Source organism: Prionailurus viverrinus, chromosome C1 (genome assembly GCF_022837055.1).
Source record: "Prionailurus viverrinus isolate Anna chromosome C1, UM_Priviv_1.0, whole genome shotgun sequence".
Classification (NCBI taxonomy): domain Eukaryota; kingdom Metazoa; phylum Chordata; class Mammalia; order Carnivora; family Felidae; genus Prionailurus; species Prionailurus viverrinus.
In genome coordinates, this window is record NC_062568.1 from 190,597,102 (window position 1) to 190,617,480 (window position 20,379).

The window sequence follows — 20,379 nt, forward strand, 5'->3', positions numbered from 1 at the left end:
CCTCAGTTCCTCATTATAAACGAGCAGAAATATCTATCTCAAAGTGCCGTAGTGGAAATAAAACAACACATTGTACTTAGCACAACAATGGGCACATAGTTAGCATTCAATACAGGATGACGGTGATGATGGTGATGTCTAATAACATTTATTAAATTCATGCCAGGCACTATTCTAGGCACTGGGGATACAGGAGTGAATAAGAAAAGAACAATCCTGCAATATGCATGTAAACTTTAAATAGGACATTCAAACAGTGACAAGTAGTATGAAAAACTAAAACAGTGTGAGACGATAGATGACTAGAATGTGGGGGAACAGTGCTACTTGAGATGTGGTGTCAAGGAATGTCCCTATCCCCACAAGGGGATATTTGAACCGAAACCTGGATGGCAAGGTAGGGGCCAGCCAGTGAAGAGTCAAGGCAGGAGCATTCCAGACAGAGGGAAGAGCTAATCCAAAAATCCGGAGGTAGGAATGAACTCAGTTCCGTGGGTGAAGACCAGGTCAGCATGGCTGGAACAGAGGGGGACAGCAGGAGCAGGAAGTGAGGCCGGAGACGCAGGCAAGGTGTTGGTCACATGGGGCCATGAAGTTCATAAGGCTGTGTTTAGCTTTTATTTTAAGAGGTATGGGAAGCCTCTGGAGGAATGTAAGCCCAGGAATAACACGATCTAATTTACATAGAAGACAAACACTGTGGCTGCTCCACGAAGAATAGAGTGTGGGGAAAGAGTGAAAGCAAGGACATTGACCATGAGGCTACTGCAGTGACGCAGGCCACAGATGACGGAGTCTTGGATTAAAGTGATAGTGCAAACAGGGAGAAAAGAGTAGATGTGGGTCTACTTTGGAAGCGGAGCAAATGGAAATGGGAAAATATGTGGAGAAACAGAGGCCACACTAGAACAATCCTAGGTCTCTGGCCTGGGAGTCTGGGTGAATTTTCTGAGATGGAGGAGAGGAATAAGTTTTGGGGAAAACATCAAAGAGAACTCTTACATGAGGCAGGCTGGACTACAGCACAGTGACAGGACCAAGTGCCAATGAGACTGGGTCACATTGTGAAGGGCCTGGGGTGCCAGAATGAAGAGGCTGGGCCTTTTTTGTAGGTGCAGATGAAGAGGAACCATTGTAGGCTGCCCAGTGGGCAAATAGCATGATCAGCACAATGATTTTGGAAAATGCCTGGCTAGATGGTTAGATAGATGGGCTGGAATGGATAGCACTTCGTAACACTTCCTTTATTGAGTTTTTAAAAACTACAGTGTGGGGCGCCTGGGTGGCGCAGTCGGTTAAGCGTCCGACTTCAGCCAGGTCACGATCTCACGGTCCGGGAGTTCGAGCCCCGCGTCGGGCTCTGGGCTGATGGCTCAGAGCCTGGAGCCTGTTTCCAATTCTGTGTCTCCCTCTCTCTCTGCCCCTCCCCCGTTCATGCTCTGTCTCTCTCTGTCCCAAAAATAAATAAACGTTGAAAAAAAAATAAAAAAAAAAACAAAAAAAACTACAGTGCCAGGCACTGTACTAGGTACAGGAGCTATGACAAGCAAAACCACACACAATCCATGCTCACATGGAAGAACTTAACAAATGAGTCAAATAAGCACGCAAACAAGTGTAAAGCCTGAACCACCAAGACCAAGTAAGTACGACTATATGCGGTCACTTAGTAACCAGGATTTGACTTTGTGGACCAGTCAAGGCTTCCCTGCTGAGAAATGGGCATCCATGGACACCAGTTCTAGGCCACCTGTGCCCCAACCTACTGTGAACTAGGGCAAGTCACTGTCTCTCTGGGCCTTAGGATCCCCATTTTAGGAAAGAAGAGACCCTATGTGATCGAATTTTCCTCCTCTGACGGCGGGGGATTTTCCTCTCCAAAGACCACAAATCTCACTCCAAACCTACTAATTGGCACATGGTGTCCTGACATCAGAGCGAAGTACTTCGCTGTTGCCTCCATCCTTTCCAGGAGGCCTGGGGCTGTTTCCCGTTGTCACGGCAACCGCCTGGGCCCTCCTCCGGCGGGCGGAAACTTAACAGTGACTGACAACTGAAACTACACCACTAGCACGCGTCCCATTTGCCAGGTTAAAACATGGCCACCACTGCAACAACCGACCCAAGCTTCTCACCAAATACCCGGGCCTGAGCAGTCCTGGGGCCTAGGCTAGGTCAGGAAAGGGAGCAACAGCACCGCGAACACAGCGAACAAGATTTCCGGAAACCTCCACCCAGCCCTTAGCTCCTCGGGCCTCTCCGCGAGGCACCCGACCATCGCCCTGTAGCGTCACTCCCGACGGCCCGTGCGCCCAAGATAGACAGCGACGGACACCCAATTAGAAGCGTGCCCGCCCCCCAGGCCCAGGCGGGGCAGGTTTAGGACCGGGAAGCTCCGCCCACCGCCGGCGTGTGACGTCGAGTCGCCATGGCCAGCTATCCGTACGGGCAGGTGAGTGTGGGGGGCGGGCGATTCCAGGAGGGGCCTCGCCGAATCCAGGCCCCGGCCCTGCCTTGCTTTCTCCCGGCTTTCTCCGCGCCCTTCCCACGCTGAAGCTGGCTTCAGTGAGGTCTCGCGCGGGAGAGAAGGCAAAAGGGCTGGTCGGTCGCGCCCGTCTCACGTCACGCAGTGCTACAGGTCTGGGAGGTCGCGTCGCGCCCCCTCTGACGTCGCGCCGGCGAGGATTTGGGGACCTTGGACCCCACGTAACCAGGCTGGGCTCCGCTTGGGCCCCACACCTTCTCAGGAGTCCCGCGGGGGCTCCCTGCGGCCTCACCAACGCCAACAGGACATTGAGAGCACCGGTTTCGTCGGCATCGTTGGGGGCGTCGGAGAAAAACACACCCTGACATACTGCACGCGAACAATCAGGAGAATCTGTGGTTTTCGGGGGTTCCACGAGTGACCTTGCTTACTTAGTCTCACACTTCCGTTTCACGCGTAGGAAAAGTGAATCCCAGAGAAGGCAGAACTCATCTGAAGTCTCTAGGCAGGCAGCAGAACCCGGAAGCCTCAGCAACATGCCCTTGCCCACCTCCAGCCCATTTTGATCCAACCAAGAACATCATAGCAAGGGGATTCTGTCGCCAGAATCCTTTGTTGGACGACAGATTGGTAGAGTGGTTAAAGTTCAGCTTGGAGTCAGAGGAAAGCTCACACCTTGGCTCTATCACTTAAATAGTTTTGAGCAGCTAGGCAAGGGTGTATTGCCTTTGTGAGCCTGTTTCCCCCTTAGTAAAATAGGGCCCAGTAATAGGGTCTACTTCATAGAGCTGCTAGGAAGAGTAATGAAGTCATGCTTGTAAAGCATTTGGTACTTCTAAAAGTGTAACTATTTTGATTTTTTTCTACACTCCTAGAAAGCCAGTGGTGGGGCGGGGTTCCTCAAATACCTTCATTTTAAGAAACCGAAGCCCAGGGAGGGCTCTCGAGTTGCCCAAGGTCATACTAATTTGGGAGATAAAACCCATGCAGGGAAAATCGGAAAACAAATATATGGGATATTAGCACCCCGCTGAGTATAGTCACGTGCCAAAAGAGTGGCGAGGAAGTGCGGCACTCTGTGGCTTTTGTACACAGTATTTGGACCTTTATTATCTCAGTGATGAAGGTCCTGTAGGCCGAATCTCTAGCAGAGATTATTATCCCCAATTTATAGCTGAGGAAGGAGCCCAAAGAAGTTAAGTGGCTTGCTCAAGGTCACATGTAGCAAGTGAGGGCTAGAACTTAGAACTCCTTTCATTGCGGATCTAGCAGAGGTAGGAAAAAAAAAAAAAAAGAAAAAAAAAGGCTGGCATGGGCCGAGGTCAGGAGGAAGCATAACCTAGCAGGGTTTCTGAAGTTCCATTCCATTTGTTGGATCTTATGAAATGTTAATAGGTATTGCTAATAGAGGAAGATTCTGTGGTTTAGGTAGGTTTAGGAAATAGTCTGTTAAATACTACTGAATAAGTTTATTCAACATGGGGCATCTCTGAATTCTTAATTTGTTAATATGCTTTGTAAATCTGCCAGAGAGGACTGGGATATGCAGTATTTTTTTTTTTTTTTTTTATGTATTTATTTTTGAGACAGAGACAGAGCATGAGTGGAGGAAGGGGAGAGAGAGAGGGAGACCCAGGCTCTGAGCTGTTAGCACAGAGCCCGATGCGGGGCTCGAACTCACAAGCTGTGAGATCATGACCTGAGCTGAAGTCAGACGCTCGACACAACTGAGCCACCCAGGCGCCCCAGAATATGCAGTATTTCTTAAACTTACTGAACCATGGAGCTCCCTGCCACCCCCCACCCCCCCACCTCAACTGGCCGCTTTTTTAATGTCTGGTCTTTTTTTTTTTTTTTTTTTTTGGTAACACTAGTATTCTGGAGAAACACAGTTTGAGAAAACATTGCCATCACGCCTTGTTTCTCGGTGGATGGTTTGTGTCACGATCACCTAGGAGCTTGTTTAAAAAGCACCCCTTTGGGTTCCACCTCAGACCTATTCTGTGCCCAGGAAGGAACCAAGAATCTACATCTTAATAAGCATCTGGAGTTCATTTGTATGCATCCTAGAGGCAATGACATAGAAATTAAGAGCCTGAACTTCCAGGTTAGATACAACTGGGCTAGAATCCTAATTCTAGCACTTAATAGTTATGTGCCTTTGGACAAACCATCTACGGGCTCTGAGCCTCAGTTTCCTCACCTTTAGAAAGGGAGGAATGATAACAGGGAGGATTCTGGGGCGCCTGGGTGGTGCAGTCGGTTAAGCGGCTGACTTCAGCCAGGTCACGATCTTGCGGTCCGTGGGTTCGAGCCCCGCGTCGGGCTCTGGGCTGATGGCTCAGAGCCTGGAGCCTGTTTCCGATTCTGTGTCTCCCTCTCTCTCTGCCCCGCCCCTGTTCATGCTCTGTCTCTCTCTGTCCCAAAAAACAAACAAACAAAAAAAAAAGGTTGGGAAAAAAAAAGGGAGGATTCTGCCTTCATAGGGCTGAAATCAAGACAAAATACGATGAAGCCTGCAGGGAGCTTGGCACATTGCTGATACCAAGGGTGTGCAGGGCCTGGTGATGGCTCTTGCTCCCGCAGTTGCTGTTACCATGCTGCTTGGGCTTATGCTCAGAGTGAAATACTGAAGAGGAGCCCGAAGAGAAATGTGTCTAGAATAGAAGAAGAAATGCTTTTATCCCGCCATTATACCCTTCTCTGCCTGTCCCTCCTGGTCCAGGGTATTCCAAGAAAGTGCCTGGTTGTTTTAGAGCATCCAAAGGCTTCGTTAACACCAGCCCCGCTTCACCCAGTAAGTACGTGGCCCTAGAGGATTCCATCCTATTGTTGGGAGTCAAAACTCCTCTCATTTGCCACTGCCTCCAGCCGTGGGGTCCTCAAGCATGGACTGGGTGTTGGGAGTCATAAAGTCATAAAACTCAAGGACCCTTTCTTTGGTCCTGGGTGGGAATGGGGCAGCCTTGATGGGTTTTGGTGAGTAAGAGCTTGGTCTCTGAGGCTGAGAGATTTGGCTGCATATCCCTGCTCTGCCATTTCCTTGCAGAAGTTTCTTGCAAAAGTCCAAAGCTCAGTTTTCCCTTCTTTAAAATGGGGTCATAAGAGAACCTACCTCAAGAGTTACTGTAGAGATTAAAGGAGATAATCCACGTAAAGTGCTTGGCGTCGTGTTTGGCATGTAGTAAATACTCCAAGGAAAGAGTGATACAGATGGATAAATGGTAGAATCGGTGTGATAAGTATTAAATGGGAGTAAGTGTAAGGCACTAGGACAGCACAGGAGGGACATGTAACTAAGCCTGGGGGTGAGGAAATCTTAGAGGGGGGTGACATTTAAGCCAAAAGCTGAATCACCAATCGGCCTTAGCTGAGTGAAGAAAACGAAGGGACTAGCGTGCACAAAGGTCGGGAAAAGAGAGCCCGATATCTTGGAGGAATTTCAGGAGATTCATATGTAGTGAAGAGGGGGGAACGGCTAAGAAACGAGACCAGAAAGGTAAGCAAGGACCAGATCGTAAAGGACTTTGTATGCCTTTCGAGGGAGTGCGGACTTCATCCTGACTAATGAGGGGAGCTGTTGAAGAGTCTTCTCTCCTTTGTGCTTTGGAGCTGGCACCATGGGGCACTGTGAGAATGGACTGAAGCAGGAGAGACGAGGCAGGGAGACCAGTTTCAAAGTGGTTGAAGTGAACTTGATTACAGAGAACAGCGACCTGGTGGAAATGGATTTGAGAAGCATTTGGGAGGTAGAATTGAGAAAACTCAGTGCCTAATTGGGGTGGTGGAGGGGAGGAAAGAGGAGGTGCCCAGGAGGGCACTGGGGTTTCAGGTTTCAGGTTTGGGTGACTGGGTGGGAGGTACTGTTCGCTGAGATGGGGACACAGAGGGAGGGATACATTTGGAGAGAAGATCCAGGAGGTTGCTGGAAATGTGGGTCTGCAGCTCAGGAGAGATGGAACTGGACAGACGATTTTGGAGTGTCAGCACCGAGGCGGTAATTGAAGTCTTGGGACAGTTCTTGGCCCACTGTCTATTGGCTGCAGGTTTCTGGCCTTTTAAATATTTTAGGAGGCTCTGCTGGTGAATGCCCAGACCACTCCTGTCTTCTTGATTGTTTAACCCCTTAGAATGGGCTGTCGCCTCCTCCAGCAGACACTTGAGGCACAGCCCCCGAGCACAGGCCTCCGTTTGCATGGCAGCCTGCCTACTCCCTTCCCCCTCAGGACTCGGCATGCACCCGCCTTTGATATCTCTGAACTCCACGAGGGTCTTGGGGGTAGAAGAATGAATGAATGCTCAGAGCCGAAGGAAAACACAGAGCTTCTTGAGTAGGCCCTGTAGGGGGAGCTGAGCTCCCCACTACTTGCGTGAATGCAAACAGAGGTTCAAGATGGTGCAGCAGAGATTCCATCACCTACTGAGAGGTTGGACTGGAGGGCCTTTGGGGGTCTCTTACAGTCCTGTGCTTCTCAAATCAGGTCTGGGCGCTGGGCTGGAAGAAGAGTAAGATTCTTCTGAGTCCTGATTTCCGGGCTTGAAGCGTCTGAAAGATCACCCAGTCCACCTTCCCGCTTCAGCCCTGTCCACTGTAGAAACCCCTCGTATTTGACAGTTACATGGAGGACAGTCCCTGTTCAGTCACAATTGAGTGAACACAGCAGAGGGTGGTAGAGTAGAGGCCCCGTTTTGAATCCCAGCTCCTCTGTTCTAGTTGTTTGTCCCAGGCACATTAGTAAACTCTGTACCTTAATTTTCTCATCTGTAAGATGGGGGCAATAGCCCTTCCTCACAGGACTGAGGATCAGTGAGGGTCAGTTGAACTGGAAGCACCTAGCAGAACCTCAGTACAATGTGAATTGCCCCTTCCCTGCCCCAGTATATCAAATGTTTATTTGCGTTTAGTGAAGACCTAGGGATAGTTTTCTGTGATGCTTTGGGAACCGTGGTTGCGGGACTTCTCCCGTCTTTTTCTTTCTTTCACAGTCTTGTGTTGATCAGCGTGAAATGCTCTCGGAAAAAGCCTCAAAAGGGTTGGCAGCATGGAGTAGCATAAAAGAACAGGGAGTCAGGGACTCCGGTTTTCATGTCTGCTTCAGACCTTCGCTAACAACTCCGTGACCCTGGAAACCATCTTCCCCAAACTTCCTCCGCAGCCTGGAGGCTCCAGTTCCTTCGTGGGTACACGCTGGAAACCTGAGTCATTCTAAACACTTCCCTTTCCTTCCCCCTCCATCTACTCCCTAATCGAATTAGTCGTCAAGTCATGTCTAGCCTATCTCCGAAATAGCTTCAGAACCCATCCTGCTCCCTCCATGTCTAAGTCTGCTGTCTGGTTCAAGCCCTGCCTGCCTAGCACCTGGGCTGCTGCCTCCCCCGCTAGCTCATCCTCCACCCCGCTGCTGGTTAATTCTCTAAACAACGCTCTGATCACGTTCCTCCTCCATTGGAAACCCTTCTATGGCGCTCTGTTTCCTCAGGCATAAAGCCCAAACTCTTTAGAGTGGTATTCATCTGTTCAAATATTTATGGAGGCTTGCAGGTGCCAGGCACTGTGCTGGACCCTGGGTACCATGATGAATGAGGCCCAGTGTCTGGCCTCGGGGAGCCCACTGTTGCATGGAGGAGGCAGAGACAGACAGAAAATACCTTAAGACACCAGTAACTCACCAGCTAACAGAAATGCAGCAGGAGGGGAGCTTGGTCAAGGAGCCTGTAAAGAGCCAGCCTTTGTGAGTTCACCTTGCATTCTTGTCCCCCCCCCCACTTTTCAGGCCATTCCCCCACCTCTCTGTGCTCACTCATAGATGTGTGCCTTCATCAATCTTCTCTCTCCTGTCTGGAATGTCCTTTCCTGCTTTCCTTTTAGGGAATGCGCGTGCATCCTTCAAGGCCCCCTCCAGTATCACTCCTGCCTCCTCCAGGAAGCCTTCCTTGATCCACTTCATGCATTTCTTCATTTGATTGCTCATCCGTCATTCAACGAACAGAACAAATTACTCTGTTTATGTCTCCTTGATAGCAGTTAAGTAGACTTTTCTGATGGCACGGATCAAACTGTATCATAACCACTTTGGGCCACATAGGGATAGGCCCTATTTAGTTTTGCCCCGCCCCATACCTAGTACGGTGTGGTCACTCTATAAATACTTGCTGAATGAAGTCATTTCACAGGTGTGAAAAATCTTCCTTTTTCTGTTGGAGGACTGTTGGCAGGATTCTTCCAGGAGCACTCGTGTCTGTCTGTCTGTCTCTCTCTCTCTCTCTCTCTCTCTCTCTCTCAGTGCTCTGTAAACTGCGCAGGTAAAGGCTCTAACACAGGGCAGACCAGAAAGGGTTTAGCTGCTGCCAGACTGCACCAGACCCAGCAGGCCCCTGAAATGTGACAGCAGGAGGGTCAGAAGACCTGCCTGGCGACACCTGCTTTGGCGGCCTGGGGGCATTTTCCAGGGGGAAGGCCTGTGCCTCAGGTGCCCTAGGCCAGGTCCAGTTTATGGCTTTGCTCACAGGGCTTGTTGCGGAGCAGCTACTTCCTGCCTTGGTCTGGCCTGTTCTTTGGGTGCGCCCAGACTCTGCAGGGCCCCCCACCCCTTTTCTCATCCTACGCTGGAATCCTGTGCCCTATTGTTTAAGGAAAGAGCACTGTAGCAGGAGGCATTGGGAGTCACTGGGCTCGGGTGTGGTGGGGAGTGGTCTGCCTCCACCTCTGCCTCTAGCTCCATGTGATTTGTGTGATTCGAGCCGGTTCCCTTCCCCTCTCCTTCGTTACCCCATCCGTAAACTGAAGGGGTTAGGTTAGATGACCACCTCCTGGCACCCCTCCCATCACACTGCTCCAACTCCCTTCTTTTTGTCCCAGCTCAAATGCGGCTTTCTCCCGGAAACTCCCCTGATCTCCCCCTCTTTCCTTTCTGGTCCCATGACGCATGGCTTATGCATCCATTCGCAGCACCCGTTTCCTTCTGCTGTTTTGTTAGATGTTGGAGACTGTTTCCATGCCTCTTCAGTTAACTGTTCAGTTAACTGCTCCTTCAGACTGTTCTGCTTCTTTATTTTATTTTATTTTATTTTATATTTTTTAATTTTTTTTTCAACGTTTATTTATTTTTGGGACAGAGAGAGACAGAGCATGAACGGGGGAGGGGCAGAGAGAGAGGGAGACACAGAATCAGAAACAGGCTCCAGGCTCCGAGCCATCAGCCCAGAGCCCGATGCGGGGCTCGAACTCACGGACCGCGAGATCGCGACCTGGCTGAAGTCGGACGCTTAACCGACTGCGCCACCCAGGCGCCCCTGTTCTGCTTCTTTATACACGCCCCCCAAGAATTTATCTGGTCCTGGGCTTTGCCGATGATGATTAATATAATAATAACAACAGCCAAGATTTATAGATCGTTTGCTTTTGCCAGGCACTATTGTGAGAATTCTTTTTCTTACATTGGTGGTTTTCTTTTTTTTCTTTTTTTCTTTTTTTTAATGTTTAGTTTTGAGAGAGAGAGAGAGACAGAGTGAGAGCAGGGGAGGGACAGAGAGAGAGGGAGACGCAGAATCCGAAGGCTCTGAGCTGTCAGCATAGAGCCTGGTGCGGGGCTCGAACCCATGAACCGTGAGGCCTAAGCCAAAGTTGGACGCTCAACCGACTGAGCCACCCAGGCGCCCCACTTTAGTGGTTTTCAAACTGTCTTTCGAGTCACCATAAGGTTTCTACAGAGCTCTCTCAGGATCTGACAAGAGAGGGGGCCAGCATGGTCGGGGCTCTGAAACCCCCACCTCGCTTCTACCAAAGCAACTTTCTTTTATCTGTTAAAATTACATTTTATCAGAAGAGTCTTTAGCTAAGAGTTAAACTGACAAAATTCTGCTGCATGTATTTCTTGTAATCAGCAGAACCTTCCAGTGAGGGAGAGATTATTATATTTTACTTGTGAGGAAACAGGCACAGGGAGATTAAGCCAGTGGCCCACGGTGAGAACTCAGCTGGTGAGTGCAGAGTTTGGAATTGAGATTGGTCTGTGATTTCACCGTGAAGGAGACTTGCTGCTAGCTCTGGCAGTTTCCAGGGTGGAAAAGCCCCCACGATGCCGAGTGGGGAAGGTGGAAGGACCTCTTCCTGCCCTCCCTCAAGAAGCCTCCCTTCCTTGAGCAAGCCGACCTCCTTTAGATGAAGTGTGAATTTGGCCTTAGCCTTGAGGAAAGGTGCCCCAGAAGCTACCAAACACAATAAAAAGAGGAAGTCCAGGCTCTCAGCAGCTAGTCCACTGGTGTGCGTTACAGGTTTATCTAGAACACGTCCAGATGGTACCCTCCTCAGAGCTGGGCCCAGCTGCTCCCTATGCCTTTGAGCCCAGCCTGTCTGCAGATGTGCTGGGGCTGCCCTCTGTCATTTAGGGAGTTGTAGCTGAACACTCGGAGTTTGCGGGTCCCTGGCTAGTGGTGTGGGGGCGTGGACAAGAGAGGGAGCACCCCCTTGTATGTGTGCTACCATACACGTGGCCTGGGCTCAACAGCCGGGAGACCCAGGTCCTGGTCCCAGCCCCTCCACGTGGTCTATGCCTGATTTTTCTGGACCTGGCTTTCCTCCTGCCTAGCACGGTGCTGTTATTAATAGTTAATGTGTTTTGAGTGCCAGGGCCTGGGTCGGGCACTTCACATGATCGGTGTCATTTCGTTCACATACCAACCTGGGATAGGCGCTATTTTTATTCCCACTTAGAGCAAAGGATATTGAGGCTTAGAGAGGGTAAGTCATGAGTCCAGTTCATAAATGGCAGAGCCTGAAGTCAGACTGGTCTTTTTTGCCTCTTACCGATCGCACTATGGTGCCTGAGGAGTAGGGTCTCCCCTGCCTGTCTCCCAGAGTCACGAGTGAGATGCTTTTGTGTCTCAGTCTCTTCTAGAATAAGGAAGCCATGCTGCCGATACAGCGTCTGTGATCGAAGAGGGTCGGGGTGTGTGGTGCAAATCACATTTGCGCCGTGAATTCGCCACATAGGGCTGGAGGTAGCACAGGATGAGGATTTGGGATTTTGATTCATTCACCTCCTCATTTGTTCAGTAAATATTTACCGAGCATCCGTCCATTCGGCACTGGGGGCTGGGGATACGAGTGGCAAACCAGACACGATCCCAGCCCCCACGGAGCCCCTCGGCGTGATAGGAAGGGGAGCCAGGAGAGCAAGCCCTGACTTCACAGGTCGTTGACAGTACGATCTTGCCTAAGTTTTATCTTCTCTGGAAGCCTCAGGTTGCCCGTCTGAGCAGCGAGATCATAATTCCAGCCCTGCCTATGGGGTCAGCTGCAAGAGGGCGGTGGCAGTGGCAGTGCTTTGTAACTGTAAAGTGCCAGACTGTGGCTGGTTTCCGGCCTTATCATTCTGACGGATATTTTGCTCTTGTTACAGGGCTGCCCAGGAGCTGGAGGACAAGCGCCCGGAGCCCCTCCGGGTAGCTACTACCCTGGACCCCCCCACGGTGGAGGGCAGTATGGCGGTGGGGTACCCCCTGGTGGCAGTTACGGCGGGGGTCCTGCCCCCGGGGGGCCTTATGGACCACCGGCTGGTGGAGGGCCCTATGGACACCCCAATCCTGGGACTCCAGGAGGACTATATGGTAGTGCGGCCCCAGGGGGTCCCTATGGCCAGCCACCTCCGAATTCCTACGGTGCCCAGCATCCCGGGCCTTACGGACAGGGACCTCCTCCAGGTGAGTAGGGATCTTGGACTCCAGGTGCCTCTGACCTTGTTCTGAGTTATCTGGGGCCCGTCCTTGCCCTTCCTGTGGGTGTGCGGGCAGTCTCGTCTCTGGCTCCCTAGCAACTTGCTTCTGGCTCCAGCTTGCAACAGCAGAACAAGGAACGTGTTAGTTAACTTGCTGTGGTAACAACAACTCCAAAGTCACTTCGGCTTACAACAGCAGACGTGTATTTCTATCGCTCGCTCGCACTCACTTACTCTTGCTTACGTGTCAGCGGCTGAGGATTTGGCTGCCGAGGTTCTGAGCCACATGTCTGTGCTTTCGACGTCCAGGCTGAAGGAGCAGCCCCTGAGATACGTTGCGAATGTGGCAGGAAAGATGGGGAGGGCTGGCAGGAAAGCACAGTGCCCCTTAAAGTTCCTGCGCTGAAGTTCTTTACATCTTCTTCCACCTGTGTTCCGTCGGCCCCACCACAGCCCCTGGTCAAGCCTGACCTACCATCAGTAGGATGGGAATGGATAGTCCTCTTGCGGAGGGGCTCCACAAGCCACCAGGCAGTGGAGAGGGCCTACGGCACTCTTGCAGGGGAGGGGCGGGGGAGTCGGCAAACAACTGGAGGCAGTGCACCTCGGGGAGGACCCATCTCTGGGGGAGGGAGATTGGCCCTTATGTGTAGAAAGGCAAGATAGTGAAGTTGTTGAAAACCCGGGCTTTAGATACCAGACCACGTACTGACCTGACCAGATCACTTCACCTGTTTGTGCCTCATCGTCCACACGCGTAAAATGGGTGAATGCCACGACCTGATGAGATGATTAATGAGGATTCGATGAGAAGGTACAGGTGAACGCTGGGCACGGCGGGAAGGCCTTAGTACCCACTGTGCTGTACGAGGACTCGTTCGGGGACATCTCAGCAAGGAGGTATTCCGCGTGTAATGGGGTAGCACGTGTGACGAGGGCCTTACCACTGAGAGGTACTGAGACAGGCAGGAGAATGCCGCAGGGAGAATAAAGATCAAAGATAGTGAAGGTGAGGTACTGGACAAGGTCGGCGGCGGGGGGAGGGGGGCTTGGAGATCCAGTGGAAGCAGAGAATCCTGGTGGGTGGCCTCAGGCTCAGTGCAAATTTCCAAGTGGCTGCAGACTGGGGGTCAGGGAGGGGGAGTGCCTGGGTCCCTGTGTCCTCACGGACTCAGCCTCTTCACAGAACGCTTACCCTCAGGAGACCAAGCCAGCAGCACGGCACCTAGAACCGCCCTGGCGCACCTGCACGGCCTCCAGGGAGCGGCCCCACTGGGCGGCTGCAGCATCTTCGCGCTCGTTCCCAGGCGGGCGGCCCCGAGGGAGATGCTCACACCTTGGGGGTTCTGAACACCGAGGCAGTGGCATTTATCTTGTCAGAGCTCAGAGCTTCTGGCTGTTTGCTTTCAGCCCAGCAGCTTCATGGCGGAGTCCCTCGTCCTTTTGAAATCTCGTCTGTGAGCCCACATGAGGTCACTGCAGGGGAAGGAAGCCTCTCTGGGAGGCTTATTCCCTTAGGGCCTGAGGCCAGAGATCATCTCTAGGGCTGCAGAGAGAGGAGAAATGTGCCTCAGACCTTTCGCTGCTCACCATCTGCGGCTTCCCCTCGTGTGGCCACTTTTGTCTCCTTTTCAGTGCAGCTAGTGACTCCCTGGAACAGCGCTTCCTAAAGCCTGATCCAGGGGCGCCTGGGTGGTTCAGCCGGTTAAGCATCTGACTCTTGGTTTTGGCTCAGGTCATGACCTCACGGTTCATGCATCCAAGCTTCTGTGCTGATGGTGCGGAGCCTGCTTGGGATTCTGTCTCCCTCTCTCTGTGTCCCTCTCCCACTCGTGCACACTCTGTCTCTCAAAAAAATAAAGTTTTTAAAAACTAATAAAAAGAATAAGAGAGAAGGAGTACAAAGGAGAGGGGAAGGAAGCCGGTCCAGAGATGGAAGAATAGGGAAGGCTTTATGGAAGGAACGGCATTTCATTTGGGTGTTGCAGGGAGACAGGAAATGGATGCAGAGAGACGAGGGAGAAAGGGTTACACGGCGGGGAGCAGCAAAGCCTCCGCTGTGGGAATGAGCAGGGGTGGCTAAGAGTGAGTATATAATGCTCCATCTCGGCTGGAACAGAGCTGCGAGGGGGACAGAGTGCGAGAGGTAGGCAAGAATGGACCACGTTGCGGGAGGGCCTGGCATGCTGTGTTAAGGATGCTGGACTTTATTTTGCAGGCGGTGGGGAGCCTTGAAAGAGGTTTGAGTTGAGGCGAGGGGTAATGGGTTAGAACTGAGTTAATTTTGGAGATTACTCTAAAGAGACAGGGTGGCGGAGAGTAGCTGTAAGGATGGGTTGGTTAGGCATTTTGGTTTGTTACAACAATCCACGTGAGAGGTGTCTGAACCAGTGCAGGTGCGTCGGAACGGGGAGGAGGCACCTGTGTGTGGATCTCACAGAACCGGGCAGCTCTCTCTGGGTGTGTGGGGGTGAGGGGGTGTCAGAGATGTCTCCAGGGAGGTTTGGGGATGGGTCCTCGCGTTGGAGGTGATGGGGAACGAGAAGAGGTAGAGTTGTGTGGCCACGCACACTCTGGTGACTCCTGATAGAATATGTCAGCTGTCACCGTGCCAGGAAGATCAGACCTGGATCAGACCTGATTCCCACACCAGAGGGCCCCTTGCTGCTGTGACTCTCAAAATATTCATCCCTGGGCTGTGCCTGGTAGCTGCTCAGCAAATGTTTTTGGGTTGCCGGTCTTTGGGGAAGAGATAATCCTTCTTTGCAGAGAATTCTCAGTCAGCCGGAAAGTCCCTGTTCCTTAGAAACTTAAGATCAAAGAGAGAAATGACTGGAACACTGTAGGAAAAGCCCAGCAGGTTCACAGAGTAGAAGCCGGCTGCAAATACTCGTTGAGTCTGCACCGAAGGTCCTCTTCCATGAGAACGAGGCTGTTGGCTTAAGGGGAGACGGGGTCGGTGGACCTGTGAGGCTTTGTGGGTAAGGAAAACCCATCGCCAGCGAGCCACCGAGGCCAGCCCTCCCCAGTATTTCTTCACACTGGCCTTGAGACCTGTGACTAATTCCTCCGGCTTGCACCCCTTCCTGCAGGTGGTGTTCCTCCCAACGTGGACCCTGAGGCTTACTCCTGGTTCCAGTCCGTAGACTCTGATCACAGTGGCTACATCTCCATCAAGGAGCTGAAGCAGGCTCTGGTCAACTCCAACTGGTCCTCGTTCAACGATGAGACGTGCCTCATGATGATAAGTGAGTCCTAGCCCTTCCCCGTGGGCTCGAGCTGGGGCAGTGCCACCTGAGACCTGATGGTGGCTGGGCAGCCATTCTGAAGAGAAATCTTCCTGCCAGGGAGGATTTCAGGCAGGAAGTTGGGTTCAAGGTGAGATCCTCTAGACTGAGAGCTCCTTCCCTGAGATCTTTTCTCAAGTTCCGGACCCCGCTGAGTCACATGCCGTTTTCCGTTCTGCAGAGTGGGACCCCCTGCCCTAGTAGCAGATGGCACAGAGGTGGTCAGCTGCCAAGCGTACAGAGAATACGCAGTTCTGGAAGGGCTAGAGCTGAGGGTGGCCAAGGGTAGGGGCTGGTCAACACTTGATGAGAGTATGTCTCAGGTACAAGCATCTGGGCCTCGGGCCCGTGGCTCTGTGGAGTCTCCTACTCCGGCCTGGGTTGTACCCGCGGACCCTCGGCCCTCAGTCTTGAAGCTTTTCTTCCCTCCACCCCGTCTCCACCCAAGACATGTTTGACAAGACAAAGTCAGGCCGCATCGACATCTATGGTTTCTCGGCTCTGTGGAAGTTCATCCAGCAGTGGAAGAACCTCTTCCAGCAGTATGACCGGGACCGCTCGGGCTCCATCAGCTACACCGAGCTGCAGCAAGGTGAGGGCCACGGTGGGGACTCTGCACAGGCAGAGCTAGACTTTTCCATTTACTCCCTATGCAGGGAAGGGGGTTTTCTCTAGCCTCTGACTCCCACATGTCCACCTACACTCTAAAACTCAGCACGGGTCCCTTCCCCATCCCTTCTGTGATCAGGCTGGGGCACTGAGCCAAGATCCAGGGCAAGAGGGCACCTGGTTCCGGGATCGGGGCTGGACTCCTGGTACCACTAGATGAGAGAGACCAGCCAGCAGGGAGCCTCGGGGATGGGAGCTCGGCGGCCCAGGGCACTTTGAGACCAGTGTGTGTGGCCTGGGTGGCTCTTTCCTCTCTAGTTTCTAGCATGCAGAATGGAAAGAGCCCTGTACAAGGACTCAGAAAGGTGGTTTTTGTTACCAGCTCTGCTAGAAGGCAGTTTCCTTCCCAACCCTGGGATCCAGACCACGTTAAAAGTTGCATTCGGGTAAGATGGCCTGAGGCCGTAGCTCCAGGTCTGGTTCCATTTCGGACTCTACAAGATGGGTGGTTAGTGGGGTGATAAGAATCTGACAGGGAGCTTTGCCACCTGGGAGGGGGAAAGGGCTTCCTGAGAACCTGGCCCCTTCCTTGCTTGACTGTGGATTTCAGTCAGACTGAGGAGCTCTGGGTGGGGGTGAGCTCACCATGTCTGTGCCCTGGTTGAAGGAAACAGAGATGACCTGTACTGATCATGCCGGGTCCTGTCACGGGTATTGGTGAGGGTGACGTTTACACCAAAATCGGTACTTACGGAGCGCTCGCTGTGTGCCAGGCACTGTATGAAGCGCTTCTGATATGTTACATCACTTGTTCTGCCCGTGCAATAGCTACTGTTTATTGTTCCCCACTCTTAGGTGAGGGATCTCTTATTATTGCCCCTTTACAGGTGAGAAAACTGAGGCTTAGTTTAGGCAACTTCCCCAAGGGCCACGTAGCAAAAGGGGAGCTTTTAGCCTGGGCTGGTAGATGTGCAGAGAGGAACAAAGGAAGCCTCCCAGGTGGAGGGACAGAGAGCGGCACTCAGGCCGTGACCTTGGAACTGCCCAGCAGCCTCGCCTGGGGAGAGGAAGACGATTTGATTATTTTTAACAAATAACAAAGTGTTGTTATGTGTCCGGCACCGTGCCAAGTGCTTTATAGGATCACCTCCTTTAATCCTTACTAGAACCTACAAGGTAAGTATTATTCCCATTTTAGGGATGATAAGACAGGGGCTTAGCAAGGGTAAGCAACTTGGTGAAGGGCTGTCTCGACTATGGAGCAGGACTTTGTCATGTCTACTCTGTCGTATCGCCTCTGATGTCCGCCCCGGGAAGGTTAGTCCCGGGGGCGCGGGCTTCCTTCTGTAATGCACATGAGTCACAGAAGAGCTAGCCCCGTGTCCTTCAGGGACCCCATGGGCCCGACTGAACAGGCAGTAGTGGAGATTTGGAGAAAGGGATGGGAGCTTTCCAGCTAAGGGCACCATCCAGCTAGAGCCCCTTTTGTGCTCCCACCATCTTGGACAGACCCTAGGGACCTCTGTCCTCTCCGTTTGGGCGCTCATCTCCTCCAAGTCCCCTGCACTGCCGTGCTCCACGGAGCTGGTGGATGGTGGTGCTCGTGGTAAGGTTTTGTGTCTGCTCTCTGTGCCCCTCCCTCCCCTGCAGCTCTGTCCCAAATGGGCTACAACCTGAGCCCCCAGTTCACCCAGCTCCTGGTCTCCCGCTATTGCCCGCGCTCTGCCAACCCCACCATGCAGCTAGACCGCTTCATCCAGGTGTGCACCCAGCTGCAGGTGCTGACCGAGGCTTTCCGGGAGAAGGACACAGCTGTACAGGGCACCATTCGGCTCAGCTTCGAGGACTTCGTCACCATGACAGCTTCTCGGATGCTATGACCCAGCCCATCTGTAGAGTGGAGTGTACCAGGGGCCTTTCCTGGCCCCTTAGAGCGGGAGAGGCATGCGGGCCTCTCCGCTTTTCCTGTCCCTCCTAGAAAAAGATTCTCCCTTGCCCGATGCAGCGCTGTTCCCGAAGAGGGCTGGGAGTCTTGTGTCAGTCACCAAATAGCGGGGACCTAAGCTGAGGCCACACAGGAGGTGGCCAAAGAGAGGACTGGACGTTGAATGCCCTTGGAGCCCTGAGTATTTCAATGGCCCAGCCTCGTGCCAGGAGCAGAAGATGCCAGTTAGTGTCCAGTCCGCTGGGCTCTAGCCTCTAGCTGTCACTTCTCCGCCCTGACACCAGGGGTAAGTGATCATCAGCCTCATGCCATTAGCACCTGAGTCCCTTCACCCATACCGTCTTGTCAGATGAACCCAGTTTCTCTGAAGTGGAAGCTGACCAAGCACGAGGGAGGTTTGTCCGTGGGACCAAGTGGCTTGGATTCCACCACCCTGTGTCCCCAAATCCACGTGTGTTGTAGCTGCCTGGCTGCTGGCCCTGCTCGGGGGCTTGGACCGCCTGCTCTCTGGGCACCCTTGGCCAGGCTACCCCTCTGCAGCTCGGACCCCTCACTTGCCTGCCATTCTCTGCTTGGCTTCAATCCCCAGGGGACAGTTGTCACCTCCCACTGCCAAGGCTATTTTTTTAAGTTGTGTGTTTTTTCTTTTGGGGCCAAAAGTTCAGTGAAACTGTAAGCTCAATAAAAGGACAGAACTCTGGAGTTCCGCGTTTTCCGTCACACTTCCTGGCTCCAGTTCACACCCCCGTGTGCGTGCCCATTCGGCCACTCGTCTCTTCCTCGTTCACCGCGTATGTAAGTACATAGCGTAGACCACACCATGCGGAAAGAAGTGTCTCGGGGGGACATGGCCCACGTGGGGCTGGTGCCATTTGCCAGGGTGAAGTTGAAATGTAGGGACTGGCCGGGTTCACTTCAAGAAGCCAGCTGTGTTTGATAACGGTTTTAGGGCTGGCGTGGTAGGCTACGGGCAGCCGCCCTAAACTTTTCACAGCATGGCTTTTTCATTATCTCAAGCCTTAGTTTTATCTTGCAGACAAACTGCATTTATTAAGTCATAACTTTCCCCCATTTTTATTAAGCACAGACATCTGTGCTTGCCAGCTAGATCCTTAGATCAGCATGATAACCAGTCTACACCAAATGTCTGTAGTGATCTGACAGAATTTCAATCAAAAGCTAAGACACCAGACATTCTGGTTTGTTAGGGGACTTTATCATGGGTACCAGTGTGATAATCCTTTTGCTTTGGGTGATGAAGATAAGAAAGCTCTTGTCCCTGCACTGGGTGCTTGGGGGAAGCAGCTCAGTGAGCCCAGTAGGTTTGCCGGGCTCAGCCAGTTCAGCCCTGTTGTCCCCTGGGCTGCCATGTGCTAGAATCCTGGCACCAGACCAGCCTCCACCCGGGGCTAGATCTCCCTGTTGCCCCACCCTGAGTCCCACCTCTGCTTGCCATCCTCCGGGGACAGCTCCGTGCCCTTCCAGGAAACAAGCTTCCTCTTCGACAAGCAGCACTTCTTCCTGATGGGATTCCAAATCCTGCCACCTTGAAAACACCACCCATGACTATGGTTTTCTGTCTTGGGCCACCCAGAACCTGTATCACCCCTTTCTGCATGCCAAGCTTCTAGATACCTGGAACGTGCCACCATGTGTCCCCCGGGCCTTCGTTCCCTGGGCTGGGTGGTCCCGGGTGCTTCAGCAGCTCTTCCCTGAGCACTGCTCACCTGGGTATCCTGGTCCTCTGAATTTTCTCCAGCTCATCCGAATCCCCCCAAAGGGAGGCCTCGGGCCCACCAGGGGACTGAGTTCAGCCAGCAGGGTAGAGTAGAAATGAGGGCATTAGGGGAAGCTTCTGTTGTTTCTTTGCTCCCACTGAGCCAAGTGTCTACTGAAACCTGCCTCTAGAATGGTGCCAATCATAGTGTCAGCCTTGTGCTAGGCCAGGGCCAGGAGCCCCAGGCCTGGGTTCGTCCCCGTGGGTTGGTCCCTGTGGGTAAGTGGTTCCGAGCTCGGGTCCAGCCGTCACACCTCACTCTGCCCACTGGACCTCCGAGCCCGGCTACACGAAACTCCACACACAGCTTTGGATCCCGAGGCCAGCGGGAGTGCGGAAGGAGAGGGCAGCCCGTCCCGCCTGGCAATGACCGCACATCTGTGAAAATGGCCACGAGCGCCAGGTTGGTGAGTCATCCAAGGGGTGGATGACATACTTAGGCCATACCTTCCACCTGCTCTTGGAAAGCGCGATGTCTAAGAGGAGGGGCGCGAAAGCATTCCCGGGCTGGGCCCCTGGCAGGACCGGGCCTTCGCCCCATTTCTTGACGGGTGAGGTCA

The 20,379-nt window shown here is 52.7% G+C and overlaps 1 protein-coding gene across 1 annotated transcript; it reads left to right on the forward strand.

Annotated features, from left to right (window-relative positions):
- Nucleotides 1–2,376: 2,376 nt before the first annotated feature.
- On the forward strand, nt 2,377–18,744 carry PEF1 (penta-EF-hand domain containing 1). Its single transcript, XM_047872441.1, has 5 exons — nt 2,377–2,452; nt 11,887–12,187; nt 15,294–15,449; nt 15,937–16,080; nt 17,748–18,744. Exons 1-5 carry the CDS (start codon nt 2,429–2,431, stop codon nt 17,975–17,977), a joined length of 855 nt encoding a protein of 284 aa, XP_047728397.1. The 5' UTR covers nt 2,377–2,428; the 3' UTR covers nt 17,978–18,744.
- The last annotated feature ends 1,635 nt before the right edge of the window (nt 18,745–20,379 follow it).

What these genes read in the sequence shown, in the direction of transcription:
- PEF1 (XM_047872441.1), top strand. Translation starts at nt 2,429, where the DNA reads ATGGCCAGCTATCCGTACGGGCAG. An exon ending in CGGACAGGGACCTCCTCCAG is followed by an intron (nt 12,188 to 15,293) that starts GTGAGTAGGGAT and finishes CCCTTCCTGCAG; the next exon opens with GTGGTGTTCCTCCCAACGTG. An exon ending in CTACACCGAGCTGCAGCAAG is followed by an intron (nt 16,081 to 17,747) that starts GTGAGGGCCACG and finishes CCTCCCCTGCAG; the next exon opens with CTCTGTCCCAAATGGGCTAC.